At 38.5% G+C, this 24,654-nt stretch overlaps 1 protein-coding gene across 3 annotated transcripts; it reads right to left on the reverse strand.

The window, feature by feature from the left end:
* Positions 1–18,050: 18,050 nt before the first annotated feature.
* Positions 18,051–23,317, reverse strand: LOC131224742 (protein TRANSPORT INHIBITOR RESPONSE 1-like). 3 transcript variants are annotated; one of them, XM_058220066.1, is made up of 4 exons: positions 22,742–23,317; positions 19,788–20,280; positions 18,384–19,190; positions 18,051–18,232 (listed from the first exon to the last, which is right to left on the reverse strand). In XM_058220066.1, exons 1-3 carry the CDS (start codon positions 23,194–23,196, stop codon positions 18,417–18,419), a joined length of 1,722 nt encoding a protein of 573 aa, XP_058076049.1. In that variant the 5' UTR covers positions 23,197–23,317; the 3' UTR covers positions 18,051–18,232; positions 18,384–18,416. The 3 variants fall into 3 exon arrangements, with proteins under 3 accessions (XP_058076049.1, XP_058076047.1, XP_058076046.1); XM_058220064.1 differs by having other exon boundaries at positions 18,051–18,278; XM_058220063.1 differs by having other exon boundaries at positions 18,051–19,190.
* Positions 23,318–24,654: the final 1,337 nt, after the last annotated feature.

Genomic DNA, 24,654 nt, shown 5'->3' on the forward strand with positions numbered 1-24,654 from the left:
GCCATAATTTTTTATCCGTGTATCGTTACAGGACAACCTATGAATTTTGAGGCCATTTGAGGCTTATCGAACCCTGTGACCGGTCATGTTGCTCCATTTCATGAGAAAATGATTCATTTATATTCAAAATTGCAGTTTTACAAAAAAAAAACTTACTATTTTTAGTAGACATCTTCTTCGTTTTAGAGTTTTAGTACATGATAATTTTTTAAATATTTGCTTCTAATTGTGCCAGGAATGATCTCACGAAATTAAATTAGGACTATTTTTAGTAAATTTTACTATTTTGGGTAAGTTTTAGTTTAGTCGAATTAGAACTCTTAATTAGGGTTTGCGTTTATTATTTTAAGCATTGTAATCTCGTTTCAGAGATAAACATTAATAAAGTATTTCGAATTTTTCTTTAATTTTTGTAGATTCGAAACTCATTACACCTTATGGATTTAAGGTTTTACATACTGAAGTAGTGGGATCTTTCTCTGGTTCGGTGGAATTCACATCAATGACACGCAGAATCGATTAACTGGTGAAAAGTCGAGCTATTGATGTCCTAGAGAGGGGTGAATAGGACAATGCCAAATAATTGAAATAAAAGCGGAATATATAAAGAATACAAAATCTCAATCACCCAAGTATTGAAATTTTAATTCTAAATAATTTGTAGGACAACCTCCACTTAAAATATTAGGCAGGATAACCACGAATGTCTTTAAAATTAATCTTTCAAACTAGCAAGAGAAGATAAAGTAATTACAGTATTCATCACAAGAATGAAATAAATAACATTCACTAAAAAATTAAAAATTAAAAAAAAAAATTCACCACAAGGCTCAAGGAGTTATAGTGGTTCGGTGCTTTAAAAAACCACACATACTCCACTTCCAAAATTACTATCCTCATAATTTTGACTTTCACTATAACATGGTTTTCACAGGTTCACCTTAACAACTTTATACAATTTTTTTGTGATTTTGACGGGCTCACCACAATAAAACCTCTTTTGTGATTTTCACGGGCTATCACAAACAAAAATCCATTTTGTGATTTTCACAATCTATCACAAATCAACCCACTGACATTTCCATAGGTTATTTCAAGAGAACCTAAAATGCAATAAAGTAAATGGTGTACGTATCTTCAAACGTAGATTCAAAGACATAGTAAAAGCTTTTAGTAGAGATCTTCTGTCTTGAATGTAAAAGATGTAGTATTCGCTCAAAAGAAAGATTATAGTGTTCTATAGTATTTTAAAAATGAAAAACCGAAATGGTACTGTTTCAATTCTCTTAAATCTCAAGAGGAGTATAGAATAGTCTTTTAAAATAAGATTGAAATGATATTGAGAAAAGAGAACTGAAAAATCGAGCGCATCTAAGGATATGAAGATCATATTGCACATTTGTGTCGAACACTTCAACTCCAGTATGGTTTTCATTTTCACCTTGACAACTGCTATATTTAGGGACTCAAAGAGCATTTGCGCCTCAACGTCAACAATTGCCTCGTCTTCGCCAACCACAGAGTCAAGGACCCACACCTCAGCAAGTCTCCTGGCCACCTCCATAGCATGTGCCGCCATCCATGCACCGATAATATCCATTGTACTCTTCAGTACAACTATTTATTGAACTCATCTTCGTCGTATCCACAAGGATCGCCATGACAATTTCGACAACTGCATTAACGACCTCCACCATGGTCACAACAGCAAGGGTCATCCACAAGACATTTTAGGGCCACCTCAGCAGCCACATCAACAAGTTAGACCACCCGGCATCAACGGACATGTCCAAGGAGCCATGCGCCACGACTCAAGCTCATGGATACATATAGCCACAACACCACTCTTAGACAATATAATTCAACCTTACGGGGACACACCTTAACAATACAAAGATGCATCTTGAGGTTATGATGACTCAACACCACCACCGAACGACGTGATGAAAGAGTGCAATGTCACTACAGTATAATGCAAAGACTCAGCGCACAAATGAAAAGATTTCGATAGCTAGGCGCCAAGATTCAATTCGAAGCAAGATCACACTGACCATCCCACAACAGATCAAGTGAAGAGGGAGTGGATATCACCGAGCCTCGCACTAGTAACCACAACATTTGGAATCGCAACAACAACACTTAAAGACTCAACTGCAACGCGAGGTTTCCTATAGCCATACTAAGTATCTTAAAAACAACATTCACCGTACCCATCACATTGTAGCCATGTCGAGGACCATTTCGACAATCTCAATAGCTACCTCCACCACATCAATAGCGACAACAAAATCAAAGATCTCCATGACATTGACATTAGCCCTTAGTTGTGTTGCCGCACTACCTGAAGAGAGTAAGTTTCTACCAATAATTTCATAACACCATCACCTCAAGAAACACTACAATTAAAATAAACGTTAACGCAAACTACGACATTCGTAGACCCACTATGTGATTTTAGTTTAGACAATAGCATAGTAAATTTCGGGGATAAAATTTTTGTTAGGGAGGGTAGAATGTGACAAACCGTTTATTTTTATTTTTTTTACGGTGAGAGCAAAATCTCACTCTTTCCTTTGGTGTGGCTCACTTAAGCCTTAAATCTAACTCATTTCTTGGCCCATGTCCCAACATCATCCAATAAGATAGATGGACGGCGTGGATTTTTCTTGAACATATCGATGAGGCCCATTGCCTCATTAATAATATTATTTTTTGAAAAAAAAGAAAAAGAAAAGCTTCTTTTGCAGTGACGTGCAAAAGCACGTTGCCTCTCCCCAGTCCTTATTGGACTCTCTCTTCCTTCTCCTTCGGCAGATGTGGTAGGTCCTACACCCACCTCGATCCAAACTGCCCGCTTCTTTTTCCATCATTCTCACATTACAACATCCAAGCTATTCAAATTTCATTGGGATTATCCTCAACACCATAAAATACTCTAAGAAGATCACGTTGATAGCTTGTGATGTGTGGAAATTTTAAACCAAGAACCCACTGGACCTTCATTGTCATGCACTCACAAGCTTTCATAAACCAATCTACATCGTCCATTAACCTCGGAACGAAGGAAAACTCACTGGTTGCAAATCTGCCATTAACGACCCTTGTCTTCTTTACGGTGCTAAAATCAGTCATTCCATCAACAAGAGAAAGGGAATTGAGAGAGATCAGAGAAGAGAAGAAAAGAGTTATAAAAGGAAGAAAAGAGAAAGATAAAAGGAAGAAAGAGAAGCAGGTAGTTTCATCGAGTTAACTCAGCGAGTCAAGCCGATGACCCGCTGGTCCGATCATCTGAACTGATTCCAGATTCTGACTTAAAGCCATTTATGAGATAAGTTTCTATTCTCCATCCTTTGACCTCATAAGTTAGAATAGCCTTGATTTGAGTCGACTCACTGATTTAACTTATTATTTTCTTATATTTTAATATTAAAGAATTAGAAACTTTAGTGTAGGTCTTTATAAATCAACATGTATGATTTGTGTAGGGATGACATCGTTTACATTGAAAATATTTACCAAGTGCTACTAGTCCAAGTGGCGTTGTATTGAATTGAGTTGAATTTGATTTAACTGGGCCGAATGGATTGCATTTATATCGATCTTAGATCTTCTCGCCTAATCCAGTCATACATGGGATATGTCACACTAAATCAGGTAGGTGATCTTCACGGTTGAAAAGCCTACATTAGTATGTACTTTGATGTTCATTGTTTATTATTTCATATTATTGATTCAAGTTATTTGATTTTGGGTGCACGTAAAATAAAATGTATTTATTTGATTATTAATTTATGAAATTAATTCAATTAATTATTGCCACCTTCTTTTAAATATGAGTAAGTTATGGGTGCTTTGCCCTAGAAATGATCAAGTTGTTATGGGTGCTCTGCTTGGGTCATTCTCGAAAAGGATGTTTATTTTGTGCCGCATTTTAAATTTTAGCAATTGTAAACATTCGACCCCTGGCTCGTATTATAGGATGTGTCATATCTAAATATTCGATCCCTGGCCCGTGTTCCAGGATGAAAGTTGTATTTTCTTTATTTAAGATTAAGTGAATGTACATGTGGGTGCTCTGCCCGAATTCCCTAAAATGTTGGATGCACGGTGCCTTGCCCCGGGAGGTCCAAAATGGTCATGGTGTTCTGCCTTGGGTTAATCCCTAAAATGGGTTCATGGGTGCTTTACCCTGGGTTAATCCCTAAAATGGGTGCATGGGTGCTCTGCCCTAGTAAAGTCTAAAAACGGATCAAAAACTATTTTGTTTTATTTGAATTCATTTTCAGAATTTCATTTATTATTAGTGAAATATTAATGTCCTTTTATATTCAAGTTGTGGATGCGTAAATACAGTTTTGGTTCACACATTCGTGAGCCACGATCCCCAATAGGTATGAGACTATTCGGGATCAAGAGTTTATCATCTTAGAATCACTTCTCACGTTAGGTATGGGACTAACGTGAGTTATGGCCCTTGGTGCGAGGCCCCAACCGGCATGCGATACTATGCACTACGACTCGAATTTTCATTATCTATTCTTCGTTACATATTGATGTAGAAATTTCAATTTTGGAAATGATATGACCTTACGAGCCGTTGCGCTCACACCCTTATAGATTGTTTTGCAGGATTTGTGTATGAAGAGCCAATTGGACAAGATCAAAGACTTTTCTTTTTATTTTTTTAAATATTAATTAAAATTCAATGCATTTTGTTATTATTTATTTTTGAATATTAATGTAAGTAAAATTTCAAGAATTGATTAGTGGACATTATTTAATAACAATGATTTTTATTCTTTTAGTTGCTCTGGTTGCCGTAAAAATCATGAAAATAATGTGGGTTGTCGTATATATTTTGTTTAAAGTCAACTCATAGTCCTGAAATTCGGGTTCGGGCCTAGCCAACTCCGGTACCTAAGTTATCAGGAATGAGGGTTGCTGCGCAGAAATATACACCACAACCCACATTATTTTCATGATTATTATGTTGCCTAAGTTATCAGGAATGAGGGTTGCTACGTAGAAAATATGGCAAACCGGATTGTGGCCATGCATGTCGATGTTAAAAAAAACTACAAGTGTCTAACGTCAAGTCAAAGGAAGAGGTTGATAAACATTGACGCTACAAGGTGTTTGAAGTAGGTGACAATGTGTTAGCTTGTTTATGCAAAGAGTATTTTCCAATTGTAACATATCACAAGCTAAGAAATTAGAATATAAGCTTAGTGATGGTACTTAAGAAAATCAATTACAATGCATATTTCACTGATCATCCTAAGAATTTGGAGATCTCATGGATTCTCAATGTGGCAGATCTGTATAAGTATCATGAGCTAAATATGATGGATAATTTAGGGACGAGTTCTTTTTAAGTGAAGGGGAATGATGTAGAGCAGGTCGTAAACCTATTCTTGGCACAGATGGATTGAAAGATGCCCGAATGGAAGCGGACGTAGTCCGCCAAATCTGGGCCCAGTCTTATGTGGGGGATGAAATAACCGGGCCCCAAGCAGGTCCGAATTGATGAAATTCATTCCAGATCGACAGAAATTGTCATTCGAAGTGCGAACCGTAAATCGACTATACTTTTGATCTGGGTATTGTTAAGGGAAGTACGATTTATGCATTTTGATTGGAATAGGCCACTAGGGGCCTACCGTCCCCCGTAAGCGGATCACTTCGCTATTTTTGTGAGAAAATGACTCATTCCTATTCAAAATTGGAGTTTTACAAAAAACTTATTATTTTTAGTAAGTTTTAAGTTACATGTATCTTCTTTGTATCTTCTTTGATTTAGAGTTTTAGTACATGATGTCTTCTTAATATTTGCTTCTAATTGAGTTAGGAATTGTCCTGTGTAATTAAATTAGGACTTTCTATTTTTAGTAATTTTTTTTTTTATTTTGGGTAAATTTTACTTTAGTCAAATTAGGACTCTTAATTAGGGTTTGTATTTATTATTTAAAGCATTGTAATCTTTTTTTAGAGATAGGCATCAATAAAGTAGTTTGAATTTTCCTTGAAATCTCGTGGATTCAAGAGCTATTACACCTTATGGATTCAAGATTTTGCACAAGTTGAGGGAGACGATGATCTTCTCTTCCTTGCATTAGAATGAGTTTGATGGTATATAAACATCATTGTGGGTGCTAGGAAGGTTGGTGGGTGCTTTTATAATGATTTTTTTTCCTAAGGTGTAGCCTACAAAATTTTGGATCTATGTACCTTAGTTTTTTGCTCATTTCCTAACACGTGCTAGTGAAACTGATGGACATATTAGATATCACATGTAAAATATTGTCTTGAAATCAAATTTGTTGAATTAAATAAACTATTGGCATAGCCCCCCCATGGGACCAAATTTATATGCCCCAAGGCAAAAAGCCTATTTTATATACAAATTTTCTTTTTGGGCAAATCCAATTTCAAGCCGACTGACTCATATTACGTCTCGATTCAACTCTATTAGTCTTATATCTTATTTTTTTTCTTTTTTAATAGTCTATTAAATTCAACCAAATATTCCAACATATTGTTCGCCCAAAAGAGCTTTTGGTTACTTGAGCTCGCTTCTTAAAGCTCAATAGAGCTTTTGGTTACACCAGCTAATTCCTTCTAGAGGGAGTGGCAAGAAATTCATGTCCATGTTGGCTCACCATATTTCGGTAGGGTTTTGATAGGGCATTGTACTTAGTATATTGTACATAGTAGGGTTTTAGATGTTGATTTCAACTGCTCATGTTCTTACCTTATATAAAAGCTGTGACTTTATAATCATGCTTCACTGATGATTCTAATATTTGACTCTTGGATATAAATATAAGCCATTCAAATGCTCCAAATTCATCTTCACATGCACTCTTATAATCATGCATCACTGATAATCCTAATCTTTGACTCTTGGATTTCAATACAAGTCATTCAAATTCTCAAAATTTATCTTCATATGCACTCTTTTGTTCAACAAATATTTCTTAGGATGGCCCATATAACATGGAATTTATAATATAAACGGTTAGATCATCATTTAAAATGCTATCTAAGATGAAAACTCATCCTGTACAGATACTTGGGAGTACACGTTATGGTTAATCCCAACCTGCATGAATCCTCTGCAACACTTGTTTGGTAAAGTACATAAAACACCTAAGCTTGTGGGCCCACCATATAATGTTGTATATGTAAAATTCCACTCCATCCATCAGGCTCTACCCTAAAATCAACAAAATCTATAACTTTAGTAAGCCACAACACATTGAACAATGGGGATGAGATGCGAACTATAAGTTTTTTTTTTTTAAATGTTTGTCCATTGTTTTCTACGGTGCGGCCCACCTAATGATCATGGTTGGACTTACACGGTACTTAGGTTAGATGTCATATACATAACACGATAACAAGATGGCCCCACTAAAACATCGGATAACAATCCCAAAACCTTTAACACAGCGGGCCCACTAAAACATCACCTTTAAATTCACGTCGTGATTCATATTATGGTTGAATTGGCTTGATTTATTCTTGAGCATTCATATTTCATGATGAGGCAACCTTGTTGGAAAGGTTAGATGGCCTATTTATATACCCACGTGGGCCCCACATACAATACTCATATAAATATTTATATACCCACGTTGGCCAACCATCTTGTGCATATTCCATCTAATCCATTCATCAGACATGCCCCACTAGGATGAAGGAGCACAAAAAATAGGCCATTGAAGGACCGAGGTGGGCCACAGCTAGTGAATTTAAGGTCTTAGGAATGATTTTAGATTGTTCTACGGTGGATATTTTCCTGGGCCCATAGAAGTCTAGTACCATAATAAGTTGGGGTGGTAGTAATACCATAGGAGGGTATCTCAATTTTAAAATAGATAATAATATCTAATGTAAAATATCAAATATTGTAATCAATTATCGTCTCTGTATAATAGTATTCATCGAAAATTTATACTTTTATTACTAGTCCCAAACCCAAACCTAAGAGGAAGATTGTGTTAGATTGGCAGCTATTGTCATTTTTATGTCGTAACTTTCATGAAAAATCCAAGCAGATATAAGATTCATGTAGTCAACCCCAATTAATTAAAATAAAACTTAAATGATGACAAGAACAATGATAGCTGACTTAATCTTGGTCATTCACTTTTGTGCAAGATCTGGGTTGTTCATTTGCTGTAGCCCACTGCATATCTAGTGGCCCAAAAATCAAGTAAGATAAGTTGTTGGGCTATACATATATATATACAAATTCTCAAAATATATGAAATTGTCCATAAAATCAAAAACAATCTAGGCAAGAGGATTTTAGACCCGTCCTGAACTAGACCAGATTAGTAAATAGGCTAAAGTTTAGGGTCGTGCCCACACCTCGAAGCTTGAGCATGATATGCCAGCCCAAGCTCAACTTGAAGTCGGCCATGGTTGAAAGCCTGACAAGCTTGGCAGGTGCGTTGGCAAGTCTTCTCAATTCAAGACAGTTACAAAAGCAAGCTATTTTCCTACTGACTGGGCTTGAAATATTGTCGAGTTGATTTGACTCGCGCATAAATATAAAGGTTTTTGCAGTAAATGGACAACCATAATAATAATCTCAAAACATACCTAGTGGTTGGGCCCAACCATACTAAGCTAATAATATAAACCATTCTTTAGATTGTTAATTAGGTGGCCTAAAAATATAAACCTTCTACTTGGTAGCCACATTTCTCATTAAACATATGTTTTTTTAACTTAAAAATCCTCTAAAAATAAGCTTAGATTTTTTTTTTTTTTTTTTTAAATTAAAAAATTTCATTTTGGAAGCCCTTCTAATGCTTTATAGGGCCCAATGCAATGCGCTAGTAGCATCCACTCTGTCCATTAGTTTTGTCGGCCCATGTCGGTATGTGAGCCAAACAAATGAAGTAGATTCAAAAATCAAATAGTCCCCACCACAAGAATTAAAAGCTCACCATTGAAACTTTGTTTGGGCCCACGAAGGTTTGCATTAATTTGATGGGAACCACTTTATGAATGGGTTGGACGGCATATAACTATCACAATGAATTATAACAAAGTTTTAATGGTACGCATTTCATTAGATGTAGAGTGGGTTGCGGACAATTTCATGGCCAAGATGGACTAGAGAAGGCCCGATTGGGGGCAAAAATGATCCGGACCGTCAAAACCTTAAAACAGACATATTAATGAGTTATTCAACATACCATATATGATTTTTGGGTAGGAGAATCTACTTTAGCCAACCAGCCTTCTATGTTGGGTTGCCCACGCTGAATTTGCGAGATTCCATCATATGGATGGTTGAAAGTCCTTTTTAATATCGTTTTTATTATTTATGGCAAGTTTTAGTTCGATCATAACTTTTGATCCATTGTGTTTTAGGAGTTGTGCCCAACATGAAAAGTGCTTGGAAAAATTAGGAGAATAACACGGTTAGGCCAAATAGGACACTTACTATTTTTGACCGAAAACTATGAGGTCTAGTGGAAATCATGACCATCTATAAATAGTAAGTTTGCTATTTACAGTAAGTCACAATTTTAAGGAGTTTGAGTTATAGTTTGATTCCAAAACTTCTTCCTACGGTTCATATCACTATTTAAAGGATTGTAAACTCATTTTTAAAAATCATCAATTAATTTATTTCCAGTTTATTTAAAATTTATTTCTATTTTCTATCTCTCCTCACGGATTTGAAAAATATATGTGAGGAGTCCATAGAAGCTCCATGGATTCAAAGTAATTATACCTTGAGGAAGACGGTGCTCGACCTCATCACGCCCATCCCTACGTTACATTCCCACACTTTTTTATGTTGTGGCCCACTTAAATTTTATATATGCACGATCACATATTAATATAAGTTCAATTGATGGACCGAATACATATCACACAATCGTCACAGGGGCCCGATAGAGCTTTTTGTTGCCTAGGTGCCATACTCCACTTGCTGCAAGTAGTCATACTATGTCTTAGAGGCTTGTGCCAGTACTACACATCTGTGTGGGATCCAAGCCGTTGGTAATGTAATTGCACCGTGAACATTCCTTAGCCCACGTGCCATTAGTAAGGTGGGCCACTGATGACAGCTTACCTTTTATGGGGAGACGATAGTGGAGCCGTGCAATAGAAACATGGCAGAACCATCACTACCCAATGCAAGTGACAAGCATATCCAACGTGTTCCAAAAAGCTAAATACAATGGCCCACCTTAAGACAAGATTACAGACCTGATTCTCGGGCAATGCATCTTCGGTGTTTGACTCTTGCCTAATGAGTAGACCTTTTAAAAAAAAATAAAATAAAATTATTTTACAACATCAATGTCTAAAAAATTCTATATAAAAAATAAATAAAATAGGTAGTGTCATCCAAACAACACTTCCTAATAAAAATAAAAATTTAAGACTAAGTTTAAAAAACTAATTAAAAAGTGGCTACCAAACAGGCTCTTTATACAAATAAAATAGATAGTGTCATCCAAATAATATTTTCATATAAAATTAAATTTCAAAACTAAGTTTTTAGAATTTGGTTTTTGAAAAAAAATAAATTGAAAAGTGGCTGCCAAACAGGGCCTCGGACTTTTAATCGTGTTGTCCTTATTGGAGCCACGAACATGGATACAGATTCTATGAAGATCCAGGGTTATTAATTGATGATTATTGTCGTGAATCATGATTTGCACATGTAATTATGGACGGTGATCTAGTAATCGTGAGACGACTAGCATCCAAGGGACAAAAAGGGTGATGTGGGATTGTTATTTATGCATATTAGTGTTAAAGTTTGGATTTAGATAAGGTGGGATATGGCTTATTATTGTTACACACTTGCATTGGAGTGATGCGCCTTGTCTATATATATATATAGCATACTCTCCAATTGAGGTTTTGCAATGGCCTGGCGCTAGATTTCATCATTTAGGTCATCCATGGACCAAGGAATATCCTATCGTAGGGACGGATTTCATTATTGCAGTTCTAATCAAAATATCAAGGGCTTTTATCTTTTTTGTAAATGTAGTGGATTTTATTATTTAGGTGAATAAAGGGTAGATATTGAAGATCAGATGCTAATGATATAATTTAAAAAGAAAAAAGAAAAAAAGTCACTTTCTCTAATTTTATTGGTAATCAGATCATGGGATTAATTAAATTTCTCGAGTCTAACAATTTAATAAATTTCAAGGATGCTGATTAACGGTGATTAGATACCCAATTGTTTAAATATCTTTATATATATTACAAAATGAGAAATTGAATTTTCTATATTATAATTATGAATTATGGGAATTCATTTATTTTTAATTAAGGAAATTGAAAACTATGGTAGATTTTCTTACTATTAGAAGCTAAACATGGGAAGACATCTAGTCTTGTTAGAATGTGGTGGGTAGCTTTTTTATGGAAGGTGAATTTTTGCTATGTTCTTTTTTCTTTTTTACTTTGGAAGGGTGAAGATTGTTTTTTGGAAGGTGACAGTTTTTTATGGGTAGGTGAAAGTGGAAAGTATGAGAGAGTTGCATTTTTTAAAAGAACTTAGAAAAATAAGCCTAGGGCGAGGGCTTGTTTGTGTAAAAATGATTTTTGGCTTCCTACACAAGTGTGTGTTTCACATAATTCAATTCATCCATCAATTGTGCCATCATGAGCCCACTCTTGGCCTGAAACGCTTTGATGATTGGATGTTCAGGTGGGCCATGATGGTGAATTGAATCTAAACCCTTGGCTGAAATCTAACAAGCATTAAAACCACTTGTATTCCATCTTCTCTTACGCTCCACATGTATAAAGCTTACAACATGTGTTTTTTTTACACACTCACCCCCACATACTCACGCCATAGTGGGAGTTCATTATGGGAACTTTTTATTTATTTTATACATGCACCCGCCACACACCCATACATGCCGTAGTGGGATTTCACCACCTATGGGTTTTGAACTCAAAATCTCATATTGAAACTCCTTAGAGTCTACCACTGGGGCAAGGATCACGTGTTAATATGCTCCACACACAACCCCCCCCCTCATCGGGGCATGCCATATGTGCCGTCGTATATCTTCTATTGCTCTAAATATGCCACAATGCTACTATCTAGCTTCAAGTGCCCACATGTCAAACACACTAATACATGTGGTGTTGTAAATGTTCTATCACACAGCTTCAAACACCTCACACATATCACGTGTTATAATTTAGCTTCAAACATTCACATATATCATGTGTGCTGTAGGTGCCACTATCCATTTTTAAGCATCTATATGTGCTAATCTAGTACATTTTCTCAACTGTATGTGTGTGTTGCCAAATAACAATTTTGAAAATACTTTCAAAGTTTCTAAGAAAATTTTGTTGAAAAAATAAACAAGGAAAACATATTTCCCTTCCCATAGTCCTGTGAAAATAAGAATTTTCCAACAAACGATATTTTCTTTCTCATGCTTTTTACGAATCCAATGCCTTTAGGAGAAAATTACATCATGACACTCAAACATGCTTAAGGGGTTGTTTCACACCATGGATTTAGGAGGATTTCAAATTCCTTTGTATATTTGGCACCATTAAGTAATTGGGGGTTTGAAACCCTAGGCAAAAGCTTAGTATAATTACTTTAATAGGATAATTTGCTTCATGTAAACATCCCAAAACAATCATAGTATCAATTGCATCACTGCAATTACTTTAATAGGATAATTTGCATAGACCAAACATTGTCCATTAAATCAACGGTTAAAAATCATTGGTTAGTCACTCAAATGTGGTCTTGTTCTTGTGATCCATTTGAGACTTAGAATTTCATCATTTTCAGGCAAGTATATATTTCAACAGGCTTATTACGACCATTGTATCAAATACTACATATGCATACTAATTAAAGATATTAAAGTTGATTTAATAATTAAATTCAAACTCTTATAAATATTTTATGCACGGTGTTGCCTTCGGATTAGAGAAAATTTTACATTAGGGTGATTTCCAATCTAGGGAGTTTCAAATCCAGGGGTTTTGAATCCACGCTCTCAAACAGACCTAGATTTCTCTCCTCTATAAATGCTTTCCTAAGGTCACAAATCCATTACGTGTTATCCATTCCTTCTCACCTAAAAATAAAAATAAAAAAATAAAAATAAAATAAAAAAAATGCTCAATCTAGAAATGGACGGTTAAAATATACTCAATTTTGTGGTGGGATATGATCCAAAATTCTTTTAGCTATCCATTCAAAGCCCACAAATCCGACAATCAAGATGGTTCGACGGGCCCGATGAATACAATTATTAGGCCATGACACTTACTATCGTGGGGCCCAGCATACAAAGGGTCCTAATCTCACCAACATCACGCGGACGGACCCAAATCATGGGGCGTCTCATAAGTATCCAAATGGGTGGGCCCCACATTGTATCATTCTCACTCAAAGTAGTAGAAGGAATGCATGGACCACAAGATGTGGACCACCGAATTTTGAAGGGCTGAGAGCGGCCATAGGACTTCATTGATTGCATGGGATCTTTTCCACCTTGCTTTTCTCTCTCTCTATGTATAGAGACTTAATAAAAGAGAAAAAAGAAAGTTGTGGACGTGAGAAAGGCTGAAGAAAAAGAGATGACAACACAACAGTCGAGGCATTCATGCTCCGACTACACTCTCTTGATAGGACCACCATCTTTTAAGCTTGGATGTTTCATCCACCCTACATTTCTGTACATCTACTTAGAATATCCACCTTCCAAATTTGGGTACACCTTATCTTGGTCGTTAAACTTCGATTGATGACCATTAAATTTTAAGTCTCCATGTCATGATGAAATTGGATGGTTAAGATCTTTGGATTAGTGTGCTTCTCTGACTACACAGAATAGGCCACCCCTATTTGGACGGTCTGGATCGCATTGGATGCATACCATATGTTTGATTGATGAGGCATTGTAACTTATTTAGTGAGTGTTTTACACTCGACGTGATCACATTAGATCCGACGGCGAGTAAGCCAACATGTAAGGATTTTAACAGATACAATAGATGGAGGAGATCGTAAAGCACAAAGAAAGCTATCGGCAGCTAAAAAAAAACAAGAGAGCCAACGGTTACAGTATCAAGATTGACTGTCCACGAATGAAAGGCTAGGATTGTTCCACAGTTTATTAGATTTAGTACGAGGTGATGTATTCCACGTGTAAATACTCTAAAGGCATGCGTATTGAGAGTCATACGCTGTCGGAGCATCATATTATTTCTCTGTTAGTAGTTGGTGGTAAACTATCACTTTTGTGTTTTTATGTAGCCAATGACGCAGAGAGAAGACGGGTACACCTCGGTAGCACCGGAAAAATGGTGTGCCATTGGGTCTTGGGCCATGTGAAGTGTGAAAAGAACGGGTCGAGAGGTGGGCCCACGTCGATATCAAAAGCCAAAAAATGCACCGCTGTAACCAAGCAATCAATGTACGTCTGCTTGTTGAATGTGAACAAGTGGTTATTTTCGGTTTCGACCGTCCATTTTCTTTTGTGAGTAGGCTTGTACGAACCTGTGGTTTTTGGGTCATGGTCTCACCATTGCGGATCCGATTTTTAAATGAGTACCTGAACCGTACAAAGGTACCCCCGAATTCCCTGACCGGTCTGATCAATATACACGTGGCTCCGCTCCTCTTTACCTCACATTGGTTACTTTGCTCGCTGACCGAATCCGATGCACCTTAGCGAATTGCCTGTTCCCCCATCCTACCAGAAGTTCCTGTAAGATGAAGCTATGTGGGTCCCACAATGATTTCCGTGTAACATCCACTCCATCCATCAGTCTCATCGGATCATGTTAGAACATGATCCCAAAATGAGCTATAATCAAAACTCAAGTGGGCACACACTCCAGGAAAGAGTAGTGACCGTTGAAAACTTCCTCCGGCCCACCATGACGTATATGCTATCCAAACCGTTCATAAGGTTATTCGTTCCAGCCCGATCCAAAAGTTCTGTGGCCCCACAAAGGTTTTAATATTAGCCGTTCAATACTTGCAGACGTGGCTTAAATGGACTAAATGGATACCGTCTATTCCGTAGGTCAAACTAAGGTGAGTTAGCCATAGTTCAAAAATCATAATATCTGCAAAATCCTGACCCTCTGATCAGTGCTATAGAAATGGACACCAAAAGACAACTCATTTACGGTCCACATCCATTGAGAAAACTCAAGTTTATTAGACGATGAGGATAATCCAATCAAAGCAAATATCTTTATTTGATAAATAGTACAAGGACATCCGTGGCCTTTCAATTGCAGAATGACTTGTCAGGATCACGTGCCACGTGTACGGCAAGGGATATTGAAGCCCGGTGGACGGCTCGAAAATTAGGATTTAGAACCTTTCTCAGTTGAGATTGGACAATTGACATATCCAGTCAACTGTGGCTATAACAGAACCGAAAAAATTACGCTCAAAAGATAGTATTAACCATTCATTCGATATCCATTAATTGGATGGTCAGGATTGGTTGATCAGTGCTATTTTAGATATATATTTCATCTACAGTGGGACCTTGGATGGTTTGGATAGCTGCACATCATTGCCGGGCAAAAGGACCATTAAAAACAAAAAAAAAACCAGTTCTCTAACTAGTCTCGATTGGTTGAGATGAAAAGTAGCCGATGGAGTTTACAAATGGAGTATCATCCAATCTGATTATTAGTTAACTACAGTGGGTCCCACATGGCAATCCAAATATGAGTATGCCACGGGTGCAAGTTCTGAGCGGACTGAGCATCAAGCATGAGAGGTGACAGAGTATAAAATGACCCACCTCCGTTGGCTTATCCTGCCTGCCTAGGTTGACCATTTGAAGGAGATGGTAAAAATGATCTACTACATTTTAGCCAATCACATACATACATAATGATGGCAGTGTATGCACGTGTACAACGGCCTCTTTCACATCATTAAAGATAGGTTATTTATTTTTCTTTTCTTTTTAAGAACCCTAGTTTCATGCATTAATTGTCTCTTCCACATCATTAATTAGCTTTTTGCTCCCTGCATTAATGCTAATATAAGATGCTCATCGTCTCTTTCGGGCGCGGATTAGATACTGACAAGGCCAGTAGCCAAGTCGCTACTGAAGTGACGTCACCAAGCTATGTGGACCCCACCATGATGCATGTGTTATATCCATACCGTCCGACCATATGTAGAGATCGTTTTATGGCATGAGAAAAAGAATGAGATAGATCTAATGTTCAAGTGGACCCACCACAGAAAACTGTGGGATCAGTCACACCCACCGTTGAAACATTTATAGGGCCCACCATGTTATATTTTTTTAGATCCAACCTATTCATAAGCTAACATAGAGATAGATAAAGTGATATATATATATATATATATACACACGCTCTCTTGATCCGAAACTTCCGTGGCTCCTAAGAAGTTTTGAACGGTGGATGTCACTAGCCCCACTGTTTTCCATAGTGAGGTCCAATTGAACTTTAGATCTATCTCATTATTTTTCTCATGCCATGAAAGGATCTCTCCAAATGTATGGACGGTATGAATATAACACATGCATCGTGGAGGGGTCCACCGAGCTTGGTGACGTCACTTCAATAGCGATTTAGCTACTGACCTTGTCAGTATCTAATCCGCACCTGTCTCTTTAATGTTCCTCACTTACACGTGTCAAATGCTTCAAATCACAGGGACGCCAGATTAACTATTGATGATATCAGTAACGTGGACCCCACCATGATGTCGTATCATTTTAGAGAATAAGCCTAAAAATAAGGTAGACCCAAATCGCAGGTGGACCATACAATAGGTAAATAGTGGTGATTAAACGACCACCGTTAAAATCTTCCAAAGGTCGACTGTAATGTCTATTTGCCATCAAACCCATTGATTAGGTCGTAGAGACGGGGTGAAGGGAAAACACGAATATCATTTTGATCCAAAACTTTTGTGGCACCGATAAGTTTTTAATGATGGGAATTCAATCACCACTATTTGCGGTGGTGTGGTCCACCTGAGATTTGGATATGAGCTCATGTCATGCCATGCCATGAAATGAGCTGGAATACATACATCATGGTGGGGCCGACAGCCCCAACCAGTAGTGACTTGCTACCAGCAGGCTCAGGAGGCAATCCACGTCCAAATCACAGCCGTCCAAAGAATGGGACCCACAATATATTTCCCCATTCATGTCAGTCAGTTGAGGCTGTTAAGCTGTTTACCGGCTAGATTAGACGCCCATCGATCGTCCGGTCATGGACTGCCGACTCATCCGAGTCAGATGCGAGTCGTCCCATGTCATAATACATCTACATTGCAGACCTTGCCACGTATTTACAGTAACTAAAATGGTAAATCAGATGAGTTTCAATGATCAAGATCATCCAACGGATCAATCAATGCCACATGAGTATACATTAATGCAAGAGCAACAAGAGGACGGTTCCTCTGCAGCGCTGCAAAGCCTGTAAAAAGTCATTTACCTGCCTACGTAAAAACTATTCACCCACGTGTAAAAGACATTCACCTGCCTTTACTGGGTAAAATAAACCCCACCAGTTCCACAAAAATCAGGCAAGCCAGCCACATAACCTCCAAAATTCACCTGATGGTTGGATCCACCTTGGGTGGGACATCACCCCTAATGGACGGATTAGATTCCAAACAAAGATAACGTGGGCCCCACATGAGAAGTGTGACAGAATAAACTCTTTTCTACAAGGCTGCAGAAGAAGCGGGTCTGAAGCAAATGATGTACACATGCAGCATTCAATGTAACTATGATTACAGTCATCATTTTCACTGGTTATGCTTTGCAGAGTTGCCATTTGGGGAAAGTGAGAGGGACCCACACACGCATTCGTGCAGAGTTCCCATTCGTTGGAAAAATGGAGGGACCCACCCACTACCACCCATGTGATTGGTGGTGGGGCCCATGGTCCCAACATTCCACCAATGGGAATACTAATATAACCCACAAAGCTAATTTCATATTTCACTAACAATTTCAAATTCATAAAAAAGGGGGGCAACGTTACAAATACATATTAATTACTAGAGAAGAAAAGGGAAAATCCGCATATCAGAGGCCAATATACATGAATCCAGTGCTAACAAACTGATCTCTCTCTCTACTAATCTCTCTCTATCTCTGCCACAAATCTTCGAATCCGACGCGTCTCATTTCTTTATTAACTACTAATCCATGTCCCCGTCCTGTCCCACCACGCGATAAAAAGCGAATGCATTTCAAAAGCACATTCTAATGATTCCCATCAGGCCCAATCAATCCGTTAATCGTCACTGCATTAGGATTATCTTTTGGAAAATTAAAGATAAATGAGAAATCGAAAAATAGAGCCCGTACCTGCCTCTGCCCATGTTGCAGGTGTGCCATGTGCTACATGGTCCGAACAAAGTCCGGCATGTCCGACCTGGGCCCTGCAATTGTCCTGTAGACGTAGATCTTCTCAACGGGGCAGCTCTCAGGCTGTGAGTCGGGCTGTCCGCTCTCATCGATGACCTCGACATTGAGACGGGGCATCTTTTCCGCCAACAGCTTGCATGCCCCAAAGCTCACAGAGCATGATGACATCCAAAGGGATCGCATTGTCTCAAACTTCGCAGCGTTGGCTATGAGGGCCTTGTCACCAAAGGGGCAGTCCCTAATCTCCAGCTTCCGGAGGCTCTTGCACCCAGACAGCACGTGGTGGAGGCCCAGGTCGCTCTCCCCAGCAAACGCCACTGATAGCATCTCGAGTTGCTTGGCATGGACCCCAATGTACTCAAATACGCGATCAGTGAGGAGGCCAGACATGGAGAGGCGCCGGAGGTCCTTGCAGGACTTGACAATGGCACCAAAGCCAATGTCGAGTGGCTGTTGGGTGAGATAGTCGGGCATCTGGGGCTCAATGATGCAGAGCCGGAAACGGGTCAGGTTGGGGCGGTTGCGAGCAACAGTGAGAAGGGCGGCATTGGACATCTGGCGGCAGAAGTAGAGGACAGAGTTGAGCACAGGGCAGCCAGCAGAGACAGCAACAAGGCCCTGCTCTGTAAGTGAGACTGGCTGCCCGGCACCACCGTATGGATCTGATGGGAAAACTCGGAGCTCCCGCAAGTCCTTGCACGATGCAGCCACAACATCTAAGCCGTTGTCTTCGATGTAATCCAGCACCTACAGCAGGTTTGTTCTTTGAGTGAATGAACTAATGGCATGTGTGAGTTTCACAACAAGGACCACGTAAGGAAATTCAGCACTTGGGTCAGGGACGGCTTCCAATGAAAATTCCAGAGTACAAAGACACTCGCAAACAGTAGGGCCCCTTGCAGCACCAGCTCAGAGCTGGCCGTTCCTCTCAGATTTCTGTTTCTTTGGTTTTGTTTCCATGAACCAACAAATCAGTCCAAGCTAGTGCCCCGGAACCCACCATGGTCGCAAATCTCTCTATACAGACCCACTCAAAAAACAAGAACGAAAGAGGAGGGTTTGTTTGAGGCCCCTTTAGAAAAATCGTTTGATCCTCTTCAATGAGTGAAAAAATGGAATCCATGCTGCCAAACCCGTGAAAATTCAAGCAAGAGGAGAACAAAAAAGACAACAAAAAAAAAAGTGCAGAAAAACAACATTCTCATTGTCAAACTCATGAAAAATCACTAAACAAAGCAAGCAAACAAGATCCATATTTCTCTAATGCTACTATCTTTTTTAAATTGGCTGGTGTAATATGGTGGTAGAGACTGGGGGTTCATAGAATTGAAAGGGGATACATACCCATAAGCGCTGTAGACTTCGGCACTGACTAACAAGCTTGATGAGATCAGGGCCTTGTACAGAGGCATAGCTCAAATTCAACGATGTGATCCCTGCACAGATAGAATAGATGGCCGGAAGATAAGTGGGGACCACCGACCAGAACCCAGACAGGCTCTTTAGCTGCTTGCATCCCTCGAAGGCACTTGCCAGCTTCAAGTAGAGCTCCGGTCGAGGTTCTGCAGAGAAGGCACCAGTGCCCAAATCGACCAGCTGCGGCGCCTGTCGAAGGACGTTGGCCAGCTTGTCGAGGGGCACAGCGTGGTTGAGCCTGAGGGTCTTGAGATTGGGGCACCTTGCCACCAGGCGCTCCAGAACGGAGAAGTTCACCTCCCCTTCCAGGCAGGCAATGTTGAGGGACACCAGCGATGTGCATGACTCGGGGAATTGACTGAGCCAGTGTCCGCTCGAATCATCCACATCATTCTCTTGTAGATCGAGCTCCCTCAGGTTCCTGCATTAACAAATGGTAACTCAAAAATCTAAGTGTAGTAACATGAGATTAAATGCTAAAAAAGGAACTGATTTCAATTGATTTTTTTAAAGTATATTTTCAATTGATTTTGAAGATGCTAAGAAATAGAAAGAGAGCTCCGACCATGAAACTACATTCAGAAACAGAATTTTCTGAACAGGAATTTACTTAAAACTAATGTCCATCTAATCACGATGAAACAAAATGCATTGATTTGAGATTTCCAACAAATTCTGGCAAAATGGAAACATGTAGACAAATTCCACAAGGAGATGCATCAAGAACATTACTTATCAGGTTTTCAGGCATTTTGGTTGCATCAAATTTCTTGAGATATCATGAAATTTTGCACCACTTAGACTGATCAATCATGAAATATCATGATATTTGGTGCAACTAAATGCAACCTTAGCAAATTTCATCTACAATTATTAACAATGATATTATTAAAACAGATACGTACAAAAATGAAATTTTACCAACCAAAAAAACGATCTAAATCACAATATCCATAAAGATCAAAACCACATATTTAGAAATTAAAAACCTAAAAGCAGCTTTTCCACCCTTAAACCTTTCAACCAATCACAAGAAATTTGTATAAATAAACACAAAGTAAAACATCAAATAATCCTAAAAAATGAAGTAAAAGAAACCATTTCAATTTAATAATGTTTAAAGCAAACCACTAAAAAAGGAATCTGAAAGGAATCCATAGTAGATGCAAAAAGAATCCAAAAGAACCCAGATTATCCAAGCAGCAACCATCCAAAAGAACCCCAAATCAATTACAGTAAAAAGAAGGAAAAGCAAACAAAACAGAACAAAACCAAAAAGCAGAAGCAACCAAACTGGCATGACTAGATTTTCCACGTTACAACAACATCAAACAAACCCCAAATGAAATAGAAAACAAAACAAAAAAAAAAAAAATGCAAATAAACGACACGTTCACACATGAGAGTATCAATTCAGCCCACCCAACAAGAAGAGAGAAAACCCTCCAAAGAAACCTAATAAGCACCATGAATGTCAAAAAAAAATTAAAACAAAACAAAACAAAACAAAAGAACCATAAAAAACAACCAAACTACAATCCACTGCCATTTCCTGCCACAGCAGCCATCCAATTTCCAAATGCATTAATATTGCATAACCACCCCCCCCCCCCCCGGCCCAAAAAATAAAAAAAAACCATTCTTCACATTTGTCATCTGAATCCCCATCTCTCAATATCAAATAACAGATTATCTAACCTACACACTGTGCAAAATGCTAATTACCAGTTGCCCCCACAAGAAAACTTCGCAACCACAACGTTGAGCTGATAGAAATATTCATCTAGAGGCTACACCATTGATGGGTTGTGGCCCAAAAATTGCATGGATCTGACAATTCTAATGGTTTCATGTGGAGACATTTGCATTGAATGTAACTGTTGCTTATGTCTAACTGTTCATTTGCTTGTCACCAATCCAACAGTTAAGATTATCCAATAGGTGGGATTTTCAGGCCATGTTTCACCCGTGAATGGCTCACTAAAATGAACGGTCTAGATCAGTAAACCATTGGACATCCTGTCAAATCTTTGGTTAAAGCATGTATTAATAGGCATTGTACATGATGCACAGTTAGATTTCCACCTCAAATTAAACCCAAAATAATGAAAGCTTTAATACCAAAATAAAAAAATAAAATCAAAATCTAAGAAAACTAGAAAAAAATGAATAGAAAGAGTACAAAAGAAGAGGAAAGCAGCCCCAAACCCTAAAATATCGATAAATCCAAAAAATAGAAAGCTATATTTCCACATCACTCATCCAAATCCCAAATCTTTAAAAACCAAACAAAACCCAAAAAGGAAAAAAAAAAAAAAAAAAAGGAGATTCCATTCATACTCCCTATTTTTTATTTTTATTTATTATTATTATTATTATAAGACAGTCACTTTCCTCTTCTGATAAACTGCACGCCACACTACAATGTACCAGCATAGGGGTCTGAACTATCAAAAAAAGCAGGGACCACAAATATCATTTCACAAGAAAAAATAAAACTAAAATCAAAGAACATAGCAATGAAAAACCAAAAATAAAATAAAATCCAAAATTTCAAATTACCCCATCCAAATTCCAAAACCACAAATATTCAACATTCCAAGTCACCCCTTTTACTCTTCCAATAAACTACCCATCAATCATTACAATGTACCTAAATGGGGTCTATCCATTAAAACAAAAAAACTGAGGGCATAAATGTCATTTTTCCAGGAAAAAAAATACAAAACCATCCAAATTCCAAACCTCTCAATATTTAACAATCACCCCCACAAAACTGATAACTTCAACTTATTTCGAGGAAAAAAAAAAAAAAAAAACGACTGCCAGAAACAGAGTATAGAAATTCAAAAAATAAAAAATAAAAAAGAAGAAGAAAAAACCTGCAATTGGCGGCGACAGCGGCAAGACCGTTGGTGGTGAAACCCTCGCAGGAGACCAAAACCAGAACCCTAAAATTCTTGAAGGCGCGAGAAAGCAATTCCAAGTTATCGTCCGTCACGACCATCCGTTTCAGCCTCAGCTCCTCCAGACAGGGGTAGGCCTCTGCCATGGCCTCTATCCATGGGCCCACACTCCCTCCCCAATCGGACGGCACCAGGTTGAAGTCCGCGAAATGCGGCTTCCCTTTCAAGGAAACGGAGCGGATCTCTGGGAACCGTCGGATCAAGACACTAGGGCTGGCAGCGTAGCAGTTGCCGATGAAGATCCGATGCCGGCAGCACCGGTCGATCTGGTACCAAGACTTGCAGACGAGGGAGACGGCGTTCCGATCCTTGTCGGAGACGATGAAGGAGAAGATGTGCTCAAGGACTTCTTCTGGGAAGATCAAGGCCATTGGATGGTCGGGACGGGGTTTGTGATGGTATATGTACGGCTGAGATTAGATCTGGAGGGACATGGAAGGATCTACACAGGAGAAATGTGATGTATGAGAGAGAGAGAGAGGGGGGGAGCGAGAATGGAAGGGATAAGGTTTTATTGGGAGTGAGAGAGGGTTTGGTTTAACTTTAACTGGAGTTAAGGTAGCTGGGTTGGGACTGTGTGAGATGGATGGATGACACGTGTAGAGTGGAGTATTTTTTGGCCGTTGGATTTGATGGTGGGGTTGTCAGGGATGGGTACCTTATCCGGTCGCGACGAAGCGTGACCGCAGAAAACGCATGTATGGGAAAATCGTAGGTAGGGCGTAGGACGTTGCCAGGAATTGCCGTTTGTCGGCAATTTATCGGCGATTTTATCTTCAGGTGAGATGGTAAATTGTTCTTTTTTACTCTGTCGCGGCTCTCACTCGCTGCTCAGTGGTCAGATGATCGGAACCGTCTATACTATGGATTATATGATATAAGCACCACCGTAGATTTCAATCATCAGTGTCTTTGGATGAATTTAGAACAATGAGAATAAGATTTTCAATGGCTTGCATTTGATAAGAAGAATCTGAGGTTGAGATCATCTTACTCATATTCGGCATTGATGAATGCCAGCCGCTGAAAAGTTAGGAGGCGGATTGCGTCCTTGTGTGGAGGGGCGACGTTGTCCATCCCTTTTCTCTTGTATTTCAAGATATGAGCCAAAAGTGAGATAGATCAGATGCGCTCAAGTAAACCACATCAAAGGGTAAGCATTGGGAACAAAGTATTAAGTGCAACTTGCATTAAATACAAAAGTCATTTATTGTATGGTCTAAGTTGAGCGTTGGATCGGCTTATTTAGGGGCTCATGCCTGAGAAAAAAAGGGTTGGACAGTGTGGATGAACTTATACATCATGATGGGATGTGGCTAAAGTCAATCAAGGTAATGCGTAGTCCATGTCCTAAAACATACTAGGCATACCATAATGTTTATTTACCATCCAATGTATGATAAGGTCATGCAAACCTAGATGAAAACAAAACATATTATTGCTAGTGTACTTGTTTGTTAGTCAAGTAGGTCAGTGTGTAAATGAGTTGGTTGATTTTTTAGAAGTTGAGAATTGAAGACATGTGAAGACATAAAATATTAAGAAAAAATTGAGATGCTTGATGATCCTAATCTTCATTGTCTTTAGATCCATTATAACCTTAGCCTTTAGATGATTCATTGTCATATGGGTAAACCTTTGTTTGATTATCCTATAGTTTTACAACCTTAATTTGATCATGTTAAGATATGCTTTAGAGGTTCATAATTATTATAAATCAATTACCCAAAAATAATAGAACTCTTGGCTTTTTCGAGTAGATCTCGATCTTATCAATAAGCCGTCGATAAGACTCGACAATATCGAAGATCCCCCTCAATTTAATTGAA

This window comes from Magnolia sinica, chromosome 14 (assembly GCF_029962835.1).
Source record: "Magnolia sinica isolate HGM2019 chromosome 14, MsV1, whole genome shotgun sequence".
NCBI lineage: Eukaryota > Viridiplantae > Streptophyta > Magnoliopsida > Magnoliales > Magnoliaceae > Magnolia > Magnolia sinica.